At 38.5% G+C, this 20,245-nt stretch overlaps 1 protein-coding gene across 3 annotated transcripts in view; it reads left to right on the forward strand.

Annotated features, from left to right (window-relative positions):
* The window catches only part of Exoc4 (exocyst complex component 4), a 772,455-nt gene that overhangs the window by 30,217 nt on the left and 721,993 nt on the right, over positions 1 to 20,245 (forward strand). For all 3 annotated transcript variants that reach the window (XM_052173404.1, XM_052173402.1, XM_052173403.1), the window contains exon 4: positions 19,318 to 19,502. In XM_052173404.1, the coding sequence (XP_052029364.1) occupies positions 19,318 to 19,502 (185 nt within the window). The remainder of the gene's footprint in view (positions 1 to 19,317; positions 19,503 to 20,245) is intronic.

Below are 20,245 nucleotides of genomic sequence, written 5' to 3' on the forward strand. Positions count from 1 at the left end.
CTGCCAAGCCAGACTTTCTCCCTCTTGGTCCTTACTTTCCAGGGCTGGTAGCTTTTCTGGAGGGCTGTGCTATTCACACACATTCATGCCCACTTTCATCTCTGTAGAAGTCTATAGATGCTTTCAACAGCAGCTGTGTTGGATTTGAATTGTTCTATTATCCACAATGGGCAAGTGGGCAAGTTCTTTATCTTTGTTTTTTTGTTTTGTTTTCAAATTATATTGGTGAAAACTCTGAGGGACTTGGTAGAGATACTGATGAAATAATTCATTTCCCTACAATGAAGATTCTTTCTGGAGGTTTGGTATAAGGAGTTTTAATGAATTTGATGACCAAAGTGTGAGAAGTGCTCTGGTGTTTTATCCCATAAGTCAATTGAATAATTATTTTTTACAGTAGAAGGAGTGGTCTTGACATAGGAAAAGAATTGGGGTTTGTGTGTGTGTGTTGTTGTTGTTGTTGTTGTTGTTGTTGTTGGGTTTTGGTATTGACCATTGTACATGACTGATAGGTACTCTGCTCTGTATCACTAAGCTGTATCTTCAGACTTTTTGTATTCTAATCTTTTGAGACAGGATCTTATGCACTTGTCAAGGGTGACCTCAGACTCATTCTGGAGCCTGGGTGGGCCTTGGGTTTATGGTCTTGTTGTAGCCTGTGATCACTCAGGTCACAGCCCTGCACAACCAGGTCCAGCCTGTTTCCAGCATCTTGTCAGAGTAGCATTTTAGCTCATAATGATTGGGAAATTATTTTAGTTGATTTTTGCATAATTTTGCTATATAATCAAGATGTAACAAATAGAATAGATAAGCTTATGTATGTTTGTTGGAAACATATATAGTTGATTTACTGAATCACTGTTTTGGTCCATGTGTGCTTTTAATTAAATGGCATGTACTAAAATGGGTTGTTAGGATTTATTTAGGTTAATTATGTTCATTTTAGGGTTTCAGATTGTTATTTTATGGCCCTATTACTTATGTTCTAATTTATTTATTTTAAGGCTTTTCAAAAATGAGTGTTGCCCTTTGTTGACTAATTTTTGTTCAGGACTTAATTAAATAACTTCATCAAATTCTTTGTTGTAAGTTATAGAAATTAAACTCGAGTATTTTTCCTTGGAGTAACAAACACCTGAGATAAATCAGCTCATGAGAAGGAGCAGGTTTACTTATAATTTTAGGAGGATTCAGTTCATGGTTGCTTGGACAAGCCATTAAACAGTGTGGGGTACATGTGGCAGAGGAGGCTGCTCACTTCATGCTGTCCAGGAAACAAAAAGAGACAGGAAGAGCCTGGCGTCCTTTAAAGTCATGTATCCATTGGTCTAAGTCCACAGGCACTGACTGCCTCCTCAAGGTTTCACTGCCTCTCAGCATCCTCAACACATGGCTCTCTGGGCAACATTCAAGTTGCAAACTGTAGCATTTGATGGGGTTAAAAGAACTGGACTCATGTAAACAGTCTTTTAACAGAACAGAGGACAAGAGAGACTTGGAAAGCCACTTCTCTGTTGTTTCTGTGTGTCTTTATTGTTCTCTATACTGGTATCATAGTTGGCTTCAGCTGTCAACACAAACATGGAGTTACCTCATGAGGAGAGAACCTCAACTGAAGAATGGCCTAGATCAGTTTGGCCTGCGTTTCTTTGACGAAGCTGGGCCTATCCCACTGTGGGCCATAAATTCCCCAGAAAGGTGAATCTGGGGTATGTACTTGGGAGGCAAAGGCAGGCAGATTTCTGAGCTGAAGGCCAGCCTGGTCTACAGAGTGAGTTCTAGGACAGCCAGGGCTACACAGAGAAACCCTGTCCTGAAAAAGTGAGGGGGGAAAAAAAAAGGTGGCTGCACAAGTCAGAGGCAGCAAGCCAGTGAGCAGCCTTCCTCCATTGGTTTCTGCTTCAAGTTTCTGCCTGTAGTTCTTGCCTTGGCCTCCCTGATGAATGATTGTAGTCCATGAGCTAAAATAAACCCTTTTCTTCCCAAGTTGCTTTTAGTTGTGGTGTTTGTCATTGCAACAAAACGCAAATGAGGACAATTGGTCTTAACTCTGTGTGAGGATAGAGTTGGTTAGTTGCATTGTGGTGGGAGAGGGCCAGGAGTATAAGCCATAGACTTCATCTGTTTAGTTTTGCAGAAGGGAATAACCTATTCTCTCTTTTACTAATTAATAAAAGTCTAAGGCTTTTTTTTTTTTAAAGCAGTTTATTATAGTAATTATCCATTCCAACTAAAATCTTTGTGTTAGAGGAGCGGAACTGTCCCCTCTCAGACAAGGCAGTGTGTAATATACATTGTTCCTTTACCCCCTATTTATAACTGTTTTTGTATTCTGGATACAAATCCTTTGTCTGCTGTGTGGGTTATAAATATTGTTTATCTTTGTACTTTGTTCATGATATCTTCTACTATGAAAATTTTAATGCAAAAAGTACCTCAACCTTATTTAAAGAATATAATTTTAAGTAAAAATTTTCATCCTATTATCTTTAAGAGAATTTTCTATTTTTTCTTTAACCCATCAAAAATACACTTTTATTTGTGCTGTGAGCCAGGGATCTAATTATATTTTTGCTCTGTGTAGCCAGTTGGCTGTGTTTATTGAATCTTTTTTTTCTTATTTATGATGCTATATGTTACATGCCAAATTTTCACATATGTATGTATCTCTAGGTTTTTATTTTGTTCAGTTGGTCTTGTCTGTGCCTTTTTGTAAAATGGTCTGTCATTTTGTTCAAAATTACTTATATCTTCTTGACTCTCATTTCTTCCATGGTAAATTTAGTATCAGTTTGTCAAATTACACTAAAAGATGCAAAGAATTTCCTTGACTTTAAGGGAGTTTGTGTTATAGCAGCCTGGTCTACAGAGTGAGTTCCAGGACAGCCAGGGCTACATAGAGAAACCCTGTCTCAAAAAAAAACCGAATCCAAAAAAAAAAAAATTGTTTTTTGAAATTATGATATAACCATTTCAGTTTTGCCCCTTCCCTTTTCTCCCTCCAACCCTTCCCATGTATATAAATATATTTCTAATATATATATATATATATATATTTCTAAACATGGCAGTACAACCTGACCAATGTTTATAATGTTGCTTGTATGTATATGATTCCAGGGCTGACCACTTGGTACTAGAAGACCAAATTGGGGGCTTTTCCCTGGAGAGGACTATTTCTCCTGCTCTCCGAATTCCTTAGGTGCTATGGTTCTTTTTCAAGGGTTGCCTAGGGTTGAGGGCCCTGTGAGATTTCCCCCTTGTGTTATCATGTCTGTTGATGTAGTCCTTGCTCAGGTCTTATTTAGGCAACCATGTTGGGAGAGCTTCTCAGACGTTTCCAGGAGATGCACTCTCACAGTAGCTTCCTGTTTCTTTGGCTCTTCCACTCTTTCTGCCCCTTACACACAGGTCCCAGAGCCTAGGTGTAGAGGTTGTGTTGGAGATGGATCAGGTGGGACTGAGCTCCACACAGCACTTGTTCTCTGCCCCCTCATGGGCTGACCTTTCCCACAAAGGTCCCAATCTATTTTTATGGGTCAGAAGATAGCCTTTATGAATCATTTCTCTGCCTTTGCCCTTGAGTCCAGGGATGGAACGTAGGTTGTCAGATTGTGCAACAAATGCCTTTATCTGTTGAGCCATTTTGCTGGCTTGATTTTCTTTATTAATTGACTATATATTTTCTAGGAGTGACTCCAAATCCCATCTGCTTGGACTTGGCTTAAATTTACTCAGCTTTCTGAGTATCTCAGATACTACGTGTTTTTCCTTATGCTATCATAAGCTACATGAATTTCATTATCATATAAGTGCTTTTATTTATGTGGTAGATCACTGATTGTAGGTAGGGCTTATATCTTACCTGTTCCCAGAATAGTGATGTGGATAGAGTCAGAGTTCACAAATTATTCATTAGGTGGTTAAGTATGTGTAAGAGAAGAAATGATATTTCTTAAAGATATATTTTTTCTAAGAGTTGTGACTTTTCTTTTTTGCTTGGTGAATTTATTTTTTTGACAAAATACTCTGATTTCTGATGTTTTATAATATTTAAATTAGCAAAAGCAATTTCAGTGGAGCTAATATGATTTACACCTACTATGTGCTGGTATTGTAAATATGGAAAATGTATCAACTCTTCGAGCCAGTATAGATGGGTTTCTGTTGTCACCATTTTATAGAAGAGGTAATTGTGCTTGATTAAGGAAATTGGTGTATCCAAACGTAAAGCAAAAGGTTGGAAATATTCTCCATAATCTTGGGTATATAAGAGTGTAGTATAAGGTCTGCAACTGCTCTTTTACTGACTTCATATTGAGAATACAGTCACATTTCCCCTCTCCATGGCTGTGTGCTATTACAAGTAAAATCTACTTAAGGAATCTCTAGGGTCCAAATGGAAATCTTGACTAAAATGCATCAGAGGAAAGTAAAGACAAAACAATCCAGTTTTGCAAGCCCCACTGATTTCCTTGGATTTGTTTGACAGAAGATTTTGCATTTTCATTTTGAGGCAGGTGCAGATATAGATATGTAGTAATTTGATCCCTGCACAGCGGAGGTTAATAAACCCAGAGTAAATAAATCAGTGGTGACCCATGGCTTTTGCCATCTTCTGCTACTCCTGTTTCAAAATTTGACCTGTCTTGTAGCTGTAGGCTTGGCTTCTAGGTGAAATTTTATTTCTTCTTTTTGATATGATAACCAGAATATTGCATAAAATAATTAAATTGTCATGACAGGTAATGTCTGCAAATAGGCCCAGCGTTTTGTTTCCTTCTTTAAGGTAAACAGTTGCTGTTGGCTTATGAAAAGCTAAAAATGATCCAACGGGAAGCCACACAGAAATCAGAGGCTTGATTAATATTGTAGCCTGTAGCTTTGTGATATGTGTGGCTTAAATTAGACCTTTGCAGTATTGTGCTGGGTTGATGCAAGCACGTTAATGACATAATTTCTGGTTGCTGCATCACATTTCTGCAGTCTGGCTTTGTATTCCACTCACATTAATTGAAGTAATTTTGCCAGTGAAGCGTGTTTCAAACCTCTGCATTTAAATTGAAATTTTAATTCCCTTATTGTCTTGAAAAGACAGCTGAAGATGCCTTGTTACAGGTTTCATTATCACTCAAAACACTCCAGCTGCTGGTTTTAATGTACAATGACTGATTAATTCTGGAAACAATTATTAATATAAGAATAGCAGCTTCTTCCCAGTGGCATGAGTAACCAGGAAGGTATTTCATGAGAGTTAATATTTTTATAAACTTTTTTTTTCCCCAGGGAGAATTTGTGTGTCGAAGTCTGCATCATATGAAAATTGTAGGGAACGCTTTGAAAACCACTTACACAAGTTCTGATTTATCAGCTATAGAAGTCAATTCATAATTGCATTCAATCAGTAGAAACCAAGCCAGTGTAAGTCGTTTAGAAGCACTTTAGCTGACAGTCACATAAGACTTGTGACTAAAATAAATTTTCATTTCTAAGCCTGCCTGAGATTGTAGAGATTTTGAATGTCTTTTTAATCATTTTGTCTTTATTTATATGCCTTTATAAAAAGAATCCATAGCTGTATAGTCAGATGAGGATTATTATGGTAATTACAATAACATATTTATGGTGTTGTCTTTTCTCCAGAGGTTCCCAGAATGCCTTTCTTTGAGCATTGTATAATGGGGGTATTTTACTTATACTTTGAAAATATGGCCCAATTTGGGATAGAGTGTAAGGCAGCTATTTAATTGAGTATTTTTCTAGAATCCCATAATAAACATATTGTAGTATTTTCAGTTCATATGATCCTTTGAAGCTGTTTGATGACATTGAAAACGGTGTGTGCCAGTGTGGGTTTTAGTTGTGTAAGACCTAGACTTGACTCTTCGCTTTTCCTAACAGCGGTATGACTTGTGGCCAGTCATTTATTTTTGTTAAAGGCTTGAGTCAAGGCTCAATACAGCTGTGAGGTTTATTGAAAGATTTAAAATAACCACAGTGCACATTATAAGTTCTTTAAATATTTATAATTATTCAAATTTGTAATTGGTACATATTTTATCTGTATTGGTGATTGTCTGCATGTATGACTGCTCCTTTTCCTTGCCTGGTGCCCTCAGGAAGTTCAGTAAAGGACAAGAGAGCCTCTGGAACTGCAGTTACAGATGGGGATGAACTGACATGGAGGTACTGGGAATCGAACCTGTGTCCTCTGGAAGAACAGCCAGTGTTCTTAACTGCTGAGCCATCTCTCCAGCATGAAAAAAGCATGCGGGAGATGCATGAGCATCTTCTCCCAGACCATGAAAGAAACCCATGTGGTTATACAATTTTTGATCACATCTGTTGTTGGCATTGTTGTGAAGGTGGTCTTAACCTTGGGAGAGCTCTTGTGCCAGCAGGGTGAGAGATAGGAAGTAGCGTTCATCTTGTGATAAGTACAGTGGGGGACATGCAGAAAATAGGGGATACTAGGGAAAGTGGGGGTGGGGCTTGTGTGGCTTGCGATTTTTGGGTAGTCCTCTGTGACTGCTTTTAGCCTTTTTTTTGAAAGCCCTCATTTCCTCAAACATCTCTCTGATAAGTTAGGAAAAGCTAAAACCAAGTTATTGACTTAATTGGTTTTTGTGTTCCAAATTAATGAATAGGTTTCTGGTATTTCAGTTTTTTCCCTCAGAATAAAAACACAAAACTTTGTAGTATCTATTTTTCCTGCTGTTCAAATCTCTTTTTATTTTCATTTGGCTTTGATGGCAAGAGTTTTTAAAAATCAGACAGTTTGGTAGGTATCTTCATTTTTGTTTCTTTTAAATCTGCTATTCATTTACCTCTTTTATTTTTAAAATCAATAGAAATTCTATTTCATTGTGTGATCCTCTCATGCGGTTTAGCAATTTTCGTTTAATTTATCTGGAACAGTGCTTTCTAAATTGTTCTTTGAGGATCTTTCAAAAATTGTAAAGTCTAGGCCACAACCAAGACTGATGAAATTGAAGTCTCTGGTGTGGGTTGCTGGCTTTGGTCATTTTTGACAGTCTCCTTTCCTCTCCCCCCCAAAATATGGCCAGTTTATAACGAAATTTGGAATTCTTGGCATAGGGTTTAGATTGTGCTGTGGAATGAAGCAAGACTAATTGTCCTTGCTTGTATTTAACACCAACTCAAAGTGTGAATAGTTGTGAAGCATTTGTACTTGTGTACGACAAAAGTGGTGATGTTTACATTCATGGAGAAATGTTTGTGGGTGTGGGTTTTGTTTTTTTTTTTTACCATCCTTTATTGTAGTTTGGTTGTAGCTGGTGCCCGGGTGGCTTCTCTTCTGATATTTCAGGTAGATTATGTAGTTTAAAAGACTTTAGTGTAGTAGTTCAGCTTGCTAGGCTAAGACTCGACAAGTTTAGACTGACTATGCACTCGGTTTTAATCTTGCTCATGTGCCTCTTGAATTTTTGCTGTTGCTTTGATTTTCTTCAGGGCTTCAGTGGACTGAGATTGGGGTACAGCTGTATTGACAAATGTTGGCTGTGTAGAGTATGACAAAGTAGAAACAATCTTGGAAAAAGTGGAAACCTTGGCAAAGGGCTTCGAAGATGTTCCAGATTCTGGTCCTGCCTTACCAAGTCTCCAATGCTTTTAGCCTAGAGAGCTGAATCTCTTTCTGTCCTTGATTTTTAGTGTCATTACCTATAAAAATGATAAGTATTATTGAATGGTTATGAGAATAAAAGTGAAATATTGCATGTAAGGTGTGCTTTGTGAAACTTAAAGCAGTATAAAGATTTAAAATGCTATATGCACCATCATTGTTATCATCATTACCTAGTGAGAAGTAAGAGGAACACAGTAGTCCTGGGCCTGTTTACACAGAGCAAACAGTGTTTCTGTCCTGATGCCAGTGTCACTAGGGCACGCATTGTTCAGTCAGGTAAACTACACAAGTGTCTGCACACTTGATTTTAGAGGAAAGATCATCCAGAATAATGCCTTAGTTATTTGCTGTTATCCATTATATTTGGCTTCAGTTTTACCTAGAGGCTTCCTTGGACAGATATTTGATTGTTTGCTTTTTAGCCAAATGTAAGCCAGATCTTTGTGCCAGTTTAAATGACGGTAACCTGTGTTGATAGATGTTACTGTCTCAGCCTGATTATGATCTAAGAATGCTTTAGTAGTTCTTACTTAGCTTGACAGGTTAGAATTAACTTGTTCCAGAGTCTGTTTTCTCCGTCATTCATCCTGATCCTAATTAGTTGTGTTTCCTTAGCTGTAAATACAAACCGTCCCTTTTCCTTTATGGGATACGCAGAGTGCATGTTGGTCAGGACTGGGGAGGCTGCTCAGCACTTCCAATGGCCTCGGGGCACATGCAGAATACTCCTGAAAGGATCTAGATTAGCTATGAGTTTGAAGAGATCCTCTGAGACCTTGATTCTCCAACTCTAAGGGGAGTTGTTCTAAACCTTTTTCTTGTCTCAGAATAACAAATAAGATGTTGGGTTAAGTGTAGTGACTGGGACACTTGTAAAAAGAGAATGTCTTCCTTAGTGTTCTCCTGCTTGTGGAGAAATTTAACTTGAATACTCTCCAGAGAGCTCTGAGAACTGAAAATTGAAGGGAACACAGGAGTTTTCTCTTGCACCTTCATGTACGGAATAAATAAGACTCTTAAATTGGTTTTATGCCTCAGGACTCTGGGATTGGAATTCTTTTTTTTTTTTTTTAATATTTTTTATTTTTTTTTTTATTGATATATTTTTTATTTACATTTCAAATGATTTCCCCTTTTCTGGGTCCCCACTCCCCGCAAGTCCCATATGACCTCTTCCCTCCCCCTGTTCCTCCATCTACCCCTTCCCGCTTCCCTGTTCTGGAATTCCCCTATACTCTTGCACTGAGTCTTTCCAGAACCAGGGGCCACTCCTCCATTCTTTTTGGACATCATTTAATATGTGGATTATGTCTTGGGTATTCAAAGTTTCTAGGCTAATATCCACTTATCAGTGAGTGCATACCACGATTGATCTTTTGAGACTGGGTTACCTGACAGTATGATGTTCTCCAGCTCCATCCATTTGTCTAAGAATTTCATGAATTCATTGTTTCTAATGGCTGAATAGTACTCCATTGGGTAAATATACCACATTTTTTGTATCCATTCCTCCGTTGATGGACACCTGGGTTCTTTCCAGCTTCTGGCTACTACAAATAGGGCTGCTATGAACATAGTGAAGCATGTGTCCTTATTGCATGCTGAAGAATCCTCTGGGTATATGCCCAGGAGTGGTATAACAGGGTCCTCAGGAAATGTCATTCCCAGTTTTCTGAGGAATCGCCAGACTGATTTCCAAAGCGGTTGCACCATCTTGCAATCCTACCAGCAGTGGAGGAGTGTTCCTCTTTCTCCACATCCTCGCCAACACCTGCTGTCTCCTGAGTTTTTGACCTTAGCCATTTTGACTGGTGTGAGGTGAAATCTCAGGGTTGTTTTGATTTGCATTTTCCTAATGATTAATGATGTTGAACATTTCTTAAGGTGTTTTTCAGCCCTCCAAAGTTCTTCATGTGAAAATTCTTTGTTTAGCTCTGTACCCCACTTTTTAATGGGGTTATTTGGTTCTCTGGGTTCTACTTTCTTGAGTTCTTTGTATATATTAGATATTAGCCCTCTGTTGGATTTAGGGTTGGTGAAGATCCTTTCCCAGTCTGTTGATTGACATTTTGTCCTTTTGACAGTGTCCTTTGCCTTACAGAAACTTTGTAGTTTTTTGAGGTCCCATTTGTCAATTCTTGATCTTAGAGCGTAAGCTATTGGTGTTCTATTCAGGAACTTTTCCCCTGTGCCCATGTCCTCCAGGGTCTTCCCCAGTTTCTTTTCTATTAGTTTCAGTGTGTCAGGTTTTATGTGGAGGTCCTTGATTCAATACTCTTCAAACTTTTCCACCAAATAGAAACAGAAGGAACACTACCCAATTCCTTCTTCGAAGCCACTATTCCGCTGATATCAAAACCACACAAAGATCCAACTAAGAAGGAGAATTTCAGGCCAATTTTCCTTATGAATATTGATGCAAAAATACTAAATAAAATTCTTGCCCACCGAATCCAAGAACACATCAAAACGATCATCCACCATATTCAAGTAGGCTTCATCCTAGGGATGCAGGAATGGTTCAATATAAGGAAATCCATAAATGCTATCCACTACATAAACAAACTCAAAGAAAAAAAACCACATGATCATTTCATTAGATGCTGAAAAAGCATTTGACAAAATTCAGCCTCCTTTCATGCTAAAAGTCTTGGAAAGGACAGGAATTCAAGGCCCATATCTAAACATAGTAAAAGCAATATACAGCAAACCAGTAGCCAACATCAAACTAAATGGAGAGAAACTTGAAGCAATCCCACTAAAATCAGGGACTAGACAAGGCTGTCCCCTCTCTCCATATCTTTTCAATATAGTTCTTGAAGTCCTAGCTAGAGCAATTAGACAACATAAGAAAGTCAAAGGGATACAAATTGGAAAGGAAGAAGTCAAACTATCACTATTTGCAGATGATATGATAGTATCTAGAGAACTCCTACAGCTGATAAACAACTTCAGCAAAGTGGCTGGCTACAAAATCAATGCAAGCAAATCAGTAGCCTTTATATATTCAAAGGACAAGCAGACTGAGAAACAAATTAGGGAAATGACTCCCTTCACAATAGCTACAAACAGCATAAAGTATCTTGGGGTGAGTCTATCCAAGCAAGTGAAAGACCTATATGAAAAGCACTTCAAATCTATGAAGAAGGAAATCGAAGAAGATCTCAGAAAATGGAAAAATCTTCCATGCTCGTGGATTGGCAGGATTAATATAGTTAAAATGGCCATCTTGCCAAAGGCAATCTACAGATTCAATGCTATCCTCATAAAAATCCCAACCCAGTTCTTCATAGAGCTAGAAAGAGCAATTCTCAAATTCATCTGGAATAACAAAAAACCCAGGATAGCTAAAACTATTCTCAACAGTAAAAGGACTTCAGGGGGATTCAGTATCCCAGACTTTAAACTTTACTACAGAGCAATAGTGATAAAAACTGCATGGTATTGGTACAATGTCAGGCAAGTGGATCAATGGAACAGGATTGAAGACCCAGAAATGAACCCATACACCTATGGTCACTTGATCTTCGACAAAGGAGCTGAAGACATCCAGTGGAAAAAAGATAGTCTTTTCAACAAATGGTGCTGGTTCAATTGGAGGTCAGCATGCAGAAGAATGAGAATCGATCCATTCTTATCTCCTTGTACTAAGCTCAACTCCAAATGGATCAAGGGATTGGAATTCTACTTGTAGAGTTTTATGTTAATGAAAATTCAACTATTCTGTGTTCAGGAGTACCTGCATCTATGTTTTTGTATATATAGCTATTTATCACAGTAAGAATTGTGATAAAAAGACATTTGCAATGAATTAGTTCCCACACCAGTGTTAACTGTTGTGATAGTACAATACATTCCTAGATTTTATTATATACTGATATTCCTAAATTATTACAAGGAATATCAGTAAAAGAAAGCATGTTTAAGATATGTAAGACATATATATTATATTAATATTATATATTACATATTATATTACATTACATATTACATATAACATATTACACATTATATATTACACATTATATATTACACATTATATATTATACATTATACATTATATACTATATTATATATTATATTATATATTATATACTAATTATATATTGTATATTATACATTATCTATTATCTATTATCTATTATCTATTATATATAGTCTGATGAATGAAATTCTCCTCTGTGATTTGTTGTCTCTCAAGTTCCTTTGATTAAACATTCATTGCTTTTAGAATTTGGAAGATAAATAAAGCTTAAGAAAACAACATATCTTCCCTTCATCTGCAAAATCAAGATAGGTATCTAGTTAACCTTTAAAGACCTCATAAGGAACGGTTCTTACATTTCATCTGTCAGCTAATGTCATTTTTTGAAGTCTGGGCTGATGGACTATCTTAGAAAATCCAGTTGGCTCTCGTTCAAGACAGATCCCTCCCAAAAAACTTTAGCTTTAATAAATTATGAGTTATTTGTGGCAAAATACAAACAAAAACAAAACAAAACAAAAAAACCAAAAAATATGTAGGAGTGCATTGTCAAAAGAAAGTTCAAGAATAGCTTACTAAGTCTGTTTTGTTTGCTGTGTGTGGTGAAATCTTTGATGAAGCTGCAATTCTCATTTGGCCTCTTGGAATTTTGTTTTCTGAGATAGATTTGGAAGTCCAAAGAAATTCACAGATTTTTTTTTTTTTAATTTGCTGATACTTTATCTTACAGGCCCTTCTTCACCCTCACGCTTATCAATAGCTTCAAGTTATTTGCTTTATTTTGTAAATTCCATTATCTCTCAGGCAGTCTATTGCATTAAGCCCTGAGTTCCCAATATCACCTCATTTACTTGAGGTGTGCTTGACCTCAGCCCTTCTTCTCTCTTTGTTAATGCACCAACAAGCACTGATATCTCTCTGGAGCATTATCATTTGGCTGTTAGCTCAACTAATAACAACCCTTCATTTCAGCTGATGAAGGTTTATTAAATAAAAACATGCAATAACCCTGGCAATAATGAAAGGAGAGTGGAGCTAGACTACACCCTGTCGTAATGGTGAGAGCATGCTGAGTCTGCATCTTAGGTATGGGCTTCCTGAGGGAGGTGGGCCCTGAATAGGTCAGGTCAATGGTGTATTATCAGACTGGTTTAAGAATGGGCAGTTTTGATCATCTGACCTGATAACTGTTGATTAGCACACAGGCTGAGGACTCCAGGGAAAAAGATGTTCTTGCTCCAGGCACTTGGCTTTGCTCTGTGGTCCAGCTATCTTGGGAAGTCTGTCTGATGCTGCTGACTATCAATGGCCCCGAGGCCTTCAGACACTGGGAGTGTAGAACCACAGAGAGCCAAAAAGTCTGGTTTCTTCCAGGATGGTAGCATTGGAAATTGCTTTTCCTATAGATTCCTAACCTCACCTAACCCTCATTATTTCTCTTAACCTTGAATGGACTTCTTTTAATCTGTTTTATACACTCCAACTCTTTTTACTCCTCACATTTTCTTCATTGAGCAGTCTGGCTGTTGTAAACATTGAGCTGTCATGCTATAGACAGAAGTTAAGTGAGATACATCACTGAGTTTATGTCAGCAATGGAGATCCTTGTGAACAGGATTTACTTTTTTGTACTTCATATCTCTTACTTACGGTGTTATAGTCTATTAGTCAAAATGTGTCTAATTCATCTGATGCAGTTAAATACACAGTGTTGTGGGAAGCTGTGTGTGTGTGTATGTGTGTGTGTGTGTATGCAAAGTGGGAATTCACTAAGGAAAGATCTTAGAACAGATTTTAGGAAGAGGACGCTCTTCAGAGTTCTGTAAAGGACATAGCATTTTACAGTAGTGTTCTGATATCCCAGATATAGCAAAGCTTCCAGTCCTGCTCCCCACACTGTTAGGTTTATCAGCTGAAAAACAATAACAGATAAAATGGCTTTCCAAAGAAATGTCTTTATTTAGGAATAAATGGGGTTGTTTATTCCTGACTGCACGTACTATGACAGCTCACAGGAACATTCAAAGAGGCAAAGACTAGACCCGTTCAAGGCTCAGCTAGGAAGGTTTTGAATTTGTTTCAAAACTATTATCTTTGGCCACAAGGATCACTACCGGGGAAGTATCAGCTCAAGTCTGTAAATAGTAGCTGGACAGGTGGCTAAGCAACAGTATCTTTTTTGTGTAAAGTTGATGTGGCTTTTGCTCAAGATTGTTGTTTTAAGAGACTCTTTGTAATCTTTTTTTCAGTCTTAGTCCCCATGAGTGAGGATACTCCATTTTAGACTCTGCACTCTGTTAGAATCTGATGTAAAGTAAGTGACTACATTTTAAGAGAAACTTTTTAATTTATCAAAAGTAGTAAGTCCTGGTAAGGACTCATATCTCCTGAAACTTCTCCTTTTCTGTTGTGGATGAACCTGTCTCCTCAGATTGTCAAGTTCAGCCCTCCCCAGTGAGCACTTAGGGATAAACAACCACCATTGAGGGATGATAGATAGATAGCCTGTTGGATTGGGTAAAGGTCCCCAGCAGGGAAGCTGCACACAGCTACTCATGGTGTTTATGGCACCATGTACAAGCTCTTTGCAAGCCTAAACCTGTTCAAATTCCAGCATGATCGGTGAGTTGGGCATAAAGTTCCACCTCTAATGAAAGAGCTACTAGCAAATCTTAGCTGTTAAGAGAGGTAGAGTGAGTTTTCTCTTGAGTATAATCCATGACAAGTTGATTATGCTCCACTGGTAGGCACACATCCAAGAATATTTGAGCCTCATGAATTGGCCTTGATGGTGGGGAGGGGATGGAGAGAATGCAGTGTTGGGTAGGAGGGGAAGGGGAATGGATTTAGGATGAGTTCTGAGATTGAGGGTGAATATGTACAAAATTCTCCGGGAAGTATATAAAGTTCCCTGTTTGTAGTTTCTTTTTTATTTACTATGAAGTTTATTCAAAAAAAGATGTATGGATGAAAAATTCAAATATTTTTAGTTGATTCTTTTCAATATGTAATAACCTAACTAAGGAATAATGGGTGTTGGAGAATTCTAGGAGTTTATTAAGACTACTTCATGTTGAATATACTAGATTAGTTCTGTGAAGAAAGAGATGCTTAGACATTTGCCAATTTTCTACATCCTAAATACTGTCTGTTTGTCAAGTTTTGTAATTTTAATATGTATTTGTGACATTATTCAATGTTTACTGCCATATTTATAACCCCCTCAAGCCAATTTCTTGTATCTCTTATCCAACAGTGTCTTAAATTCCTATTACTGCTTCATTGGTGTGTTATTTGATGAGTGATCCGTCTCAACTCACTCCCTTAGAGCCTCATATCCTGAAGACAACCAGCCTGTGTCACACTCCTGGGTGGTAGAAATTTCAGGAGGTGGGACTTGGTAGAAATACATTAGATCTTTGGTGTGAGGTGCCCGGAATCAGAGTATTGGTTTCTTGGCTTTGTGAGGTGAGATGGTACTCTGTTTCTCATGCTTCTGCCATATTCTGGTACTGCCACAAGCCCAGAGCAAAAGGATTCTGTCCTCAAGGACTGAAACCTCTAAAACCATGAGGCAAAGTAAAAATTTCCTCCTTGGAAGTTATTTATCTCAGGTGTTTCATCCGTGTGATGGGAAAATTATCTGATTTACTTAATGAGCCAATTTATACAATGGCCATTTTCTATATTCCCAAAAGCTTGCTTGACTTCTGGGATTTTAGCTTTGTGAGTGGACTTTGAAACCTCTGGAATAAAACAACTTTTTTTTTATTTTTTTTTAATAGTCATAAGAGACGGTTACTCTTTTGTTGTTCTGATGAAACACCATGTCCAAGGCTACTTATAAAAGGAACTGCTTCCATGTTTCTGCTAGGATGGTCCATTAAGTCTGGCTTACAGCATCCAGATGATTTTTTTCTATTCCAAAGTTCCCAAATCTTCCATATTCTAAATAAACAGCAGCTTGGTCAGGCCTGTCACAATAATACCCTAGAATACCAGGGTGCATGGCAGCTGGCAGGAAGGCATGACACTGCAGAAGTATTTGACAACACGCATCTGATCTACAAGTTGCAGGTAGGGAGAGAATGAAATTGAGCCTTGTGTGGACCTTTGACACCTCACAGCCCACTTCCAGTGACACCCTCTTCCAAGAAGGCCACACGTACAAATCTTTCCTAAGAAGTTCCACTAGCTGGAGTCCTGACATTGAAGGCCGTGAGCCTGTGTGGCCGTTCTTATTCAAACCACTACAGGTACTGTTCTCTATTCTCTTTCATGTTGAGATTTCAGAGTTTGAAGTTCTAAGACCAACCGTGATCTTGTGGGTGTGTTATGTGCATGTGTATAAAAATTGTATTTGGTTTCAAGGAAACATAGTCAGAAAACTTGTTTATATGACTACAATGGTGTCCTTAAGAACACTTGCTCAAGTGCTGTATTAAAATACCATGTGAATTTACTCCTGTGTTTTCTCTATCCTTAGAATCAGTAGGTCAGTAGGTACTGTTAAAAATAATTTCTGTGACTATAGTTTGCCAGGCATAATGTTGTTTTTACTTGAAGTTTAATTTTTTTTTTTTTTTGATTGAGTGGCTTTGGAAGCTGTCATTGTTATGTAAGTTTGTGTTTGGTTTATGAATTAAATCTCTTCATGCGAATTCCTACAAGCAACTCAAGTGTGGCTGTGCGGTGGGTGGTTTTTAAGCTTAACTATTTTGGTTGGATTTAATTACCTTAAGGGATAAGGCTACACGATGGGCCAGTGGTTTACCAAATTATTTTTTATTTTCTGGATCTAGATGTCACTGAAGGTTAATGTGTCCTCTTTTCTTCACTAGAGACTTGAGTTAAAATCCATTTTAGGGCATGAGTATAAATGAATTTGTTGTTGCTTTTCCTCCCTTGGGGACAGTTTAGTCATTTTAAGAGTCTGCCTTTCCATTTGGAATTACTGGCAGGCTGCCCAGGGCTGAGAGCCTGTCATAGCAGGGGCAGTTGCGAGTCAGTGTGAGAATGTATGGGCAGGCTGCAGAGGGCAGAGCTGGCCCAGGGCTTGTCAATCTTCCACTCTTTGATTCTTTCCTGCTTTAAACTTAAGGAAAGTTATTTGCTGCTGACATTTGATTATAGCACATCACAAAACAAGTGAAGTGTTTATGGGTAAGCCATTGCACTTTATTATTATTTTTTTTAAGTAATTTTGGGCTGGTTTGTATTTGACTGCCACAGAGCTTTCTGCATTCATTGTCTAGAAGCTTTCAGGTGACTCCTTAGACCACTGTAGATCTCTGATTAATATTTCTTGTTACCAGTGCATTTCATGACTTTTCTTTTTGAGACAGGGATTCCTTGTGTAGCACTGGATGTCCTGGAACTCAATTTGTAGACTAGGCTGGTTTCCAACTCAAAGATCCACTTGTCTCTGCCTCCCAAGTGTTAGGATTAAAGGTGTATGCTACCACCACTCAGCTCATTTCTTGACTTTTATTAACTATTGCTTTTATATGAATGATTTGGTGTTGAGGGTCATTTTATATCTATAGTCAGATTTAATGGTGTTTTATTCCTTTAACTACTTCCACCTGAAATATTTAGAAGCCTAACCTAAGCTGGGGATAGCTATAGACCTGAATTCCTCAGGAGCTGGTGAGCTTTTTTTTCTCATCAGGATTTCTTGCGGTTACCTATTCTTTTTTCTTTCTCATCTTTCCTTTCCACCTTGTAGTTCCAAGTTCCCCTCTTCACCCTTTCCCCCACTCCTAAGTAATAATACTTAGAATATGCCCTTCACCTTTTTTCTTTCCAGATATAAAAGATCATTATCACATAGAGAAGTAATTGTGCTTACACAAAGAAGGCGGTCACACCTCATGCACTCCTTCCCACTTTGCAGTTATCACTTGGGTTTTCAAAGTCAGTTTTGATTCCCTGGATCTTTCAGCCTCTCTGTTGTAGGCCTTCCTTTATGATGTCATTCATTCAGTCCTTCTCGCCTTTAAAATCTCTCAGCCATCTTAAGAACATCTCCTTTGTACTGTATCTCCAGTTCTCCATTTCAGTCCCCTCTGTTTAATCAGATTGGGTGAGGCTAGCAAGAGGTCATGATTGCTACTTTCCACCTGCAGTATGCATGCAGAAGAGCATTTACTTCCATATGCTTGTGAATATGACAAAATGAGACCAACTTCACTCTTTATAGATACATGTGTGACCTCAGCCAACAGAGCTATCTGGCTTATGTTCACCATGAGAATAAGCTATTGAAAAAGTATGCCTTGATTTAATTTTAGTTTTTTTTTTTTTTTTTTTTGTTTTGTTTTGTTTTGTTTTTTTATTAGTCAACAAGGGCGCGACATGTAAATGAATTACAGAATAGAATTTCAAATGAGCCTCTGACCCTTGTGCTCCCAGCTAAAGGAAGTACTCTGGGTATTTCAAAAAGAACCCTATTGTCTCCACCACCATCTGGGGCCCGGACTTGAACTAACAGGATAGAAATAGGAGTGAGATCCTTATCAGTCACAGTTTACAAATACTCTCCCCGTGTCTTAGCTTGTTCAGTGCTGCCAGAAATTCTGCTTAGTCGGGCTGCTGTCATCATCTTACATATGGACACGTGGACACAATGAGGCTCAGGGAGAGCCAGTGGCTTGCCCTCGTCATCCAGGAAACAGGTCTCTTCTCCTCCCATCTACGCGAGCCCTGCCCACAACAGTCCCTTGCAGAGGGAGCAGCAGGGAGTCCTCAGAGGGAAGGAAGGCACACACCCACCTTGCTCATGTCCTTGAGCTCCTCCTCCTGCTCCATGCGGAGCTTGTTGGCTCTCTGCAGAAGGTTCTGGGCCCAATCCCTGGCCACCTCCTCCAGGTCGTTTAGCTTCTTGTTATTGTTCCAGGCCATTTCCTTCTGCTTCATGATCTTCTTGCGGACTGTGACTGCTTCCAAGATGGCTTCCTTCTCCTTCTTCAAGGCCTGCTCTCTGGCATTCAATTCTTCTTTGGTCAGGACTTGGGATGCCCATTTGATCCGCTCAAACTCCTCAGGGCTTATGATTAGGGATTCCCCAGAGGGGTCCTCTGTGGGAATAATGAGTTCTCTGACCATGTCTCTGGTGATAAGCTGGATTGTCTCCGGCTTGTGGTCTTAATTTTAGTTTTAAAGAATAACTTTTATTAAGAAGTTGATTTCAAGCCAGGATAGTGGTTCAGTGCCTGAGGCAAGAGGAGTGTGAGTTTGAGGCTACCCGGGGCCACATAGTTAGACCCTATTTCAAAACAAACAATCTAAACAAAACAAAATACTTGCCCCAATCTCCAAGAAGTTGATTTCAGCCATCAGCATTGAGATTCTAGTGAAAATAGGAATCGATGTAGTCATTTTACATATGTTTTTGGACAAGCAGTGTGTGTGGGAGTAAGTAGGACTTATGGCTTTGCTGTGTTGCTTTTCATGCCTTCATGCATTCTTTTGTCAAGATTTTGTTTTATTTTTCTCTTTTGTTGTATTTATTTTAGCAAATCCTTAAGGGCCAGACTAGGTGAGTCCACACAATATTCTGCAGTCTGATATTGCACACATAGTTCCCATTACTCCTGTTAGGTGGTCCTGTAGAAACCACTCTTTCTCTTTATGGGGCTGCGAGACTCTTGTACTTATTTGTCCTTCTTTTCCCTTCTAGGTGTCAGCAGTGGAGTCTCTCGAGGGTCCGCTGCTCCAGGTGGAAGGACTCAGTGATCTCAGACTGGAACTTCACAGCAAGAAGATGAACCTGCACTTGGTTCTCATAGAGGAACTGCACCGCCATTTGTATATCAAATCCACTAGCCGGGTTGTACAGCGTAACAAGGAAAAAGGGAAGATGAGGTTGGTTAAGGAGCTCCTCTACTACAATGTCTCATGGCAGTAACTTTATTTAAAGAAACATTCTTTGAATTTCAGAATATGGTGATTCAGTAATGTACTGTCTCTGAACTCATAGAAGGTTTTATAATAGAAAATATGCCATATTCAGAGAGGGTAACATCAAAGTTTGTTCATTCAGTCATTGTATATTGTTCTGGTCCTCTTCTATAAGGATATGTAAGAAACATGTCCTGTGGGCTGTTGTTACTTATGGATCAGAGACATTCTTGTGCTCTCAGTAGGAATTATGAAAGAACTCCTTCAATTAAACAGTGAAGTCAGCAATGATAAAAATACTGAGACCTACAAACGGAAGTTGAAGATTGAGTAGGGTCTTCTCAGCTTTAGCTGATTTATTCTGGAGGAGCTCAGGAGAGGTTTAAGGAAGAAAGTCTGCCAGCCCTATGTTTTACAGTCTAGGTAGGCACAGGCAAGCCATTAAGTTAGTGTAGATATGGAGTGGAGTCAGGCTAGATTTTAACATATCATTGCAGTTATGTGGTAGCTGCACATAATGGCTATCCTTCTTATATTCCTAAAGAGAAATGTAAGATTTTTTCAGAAGGTCTTTCATGCACTATCTGCTGAAATGCACACATTTATGCCTTTTTATCCAGCTGTATACTAGGAGGGCACTGGAAGTAGTGCATTCTGGGAATGAAGTCTTTCAAGTCCTGTGCTGTTTGAACAGCAACAAAGACATC

Source organism: Apodemus sylvaticus, chromosome 2 (assembly GCF_947179515.1).
Source record: "Apodemus sylvaticus chromosome 2, mApoSyl1.1, whole genome shotgun sequence".
Classification (NCBI taxonomy): domain Eukaryota; kingdom Metazoa; phylum Chordata; class Mammalia; order Rodentia; family Muridae; genus Apodemus; species Apodemus sylvaticus.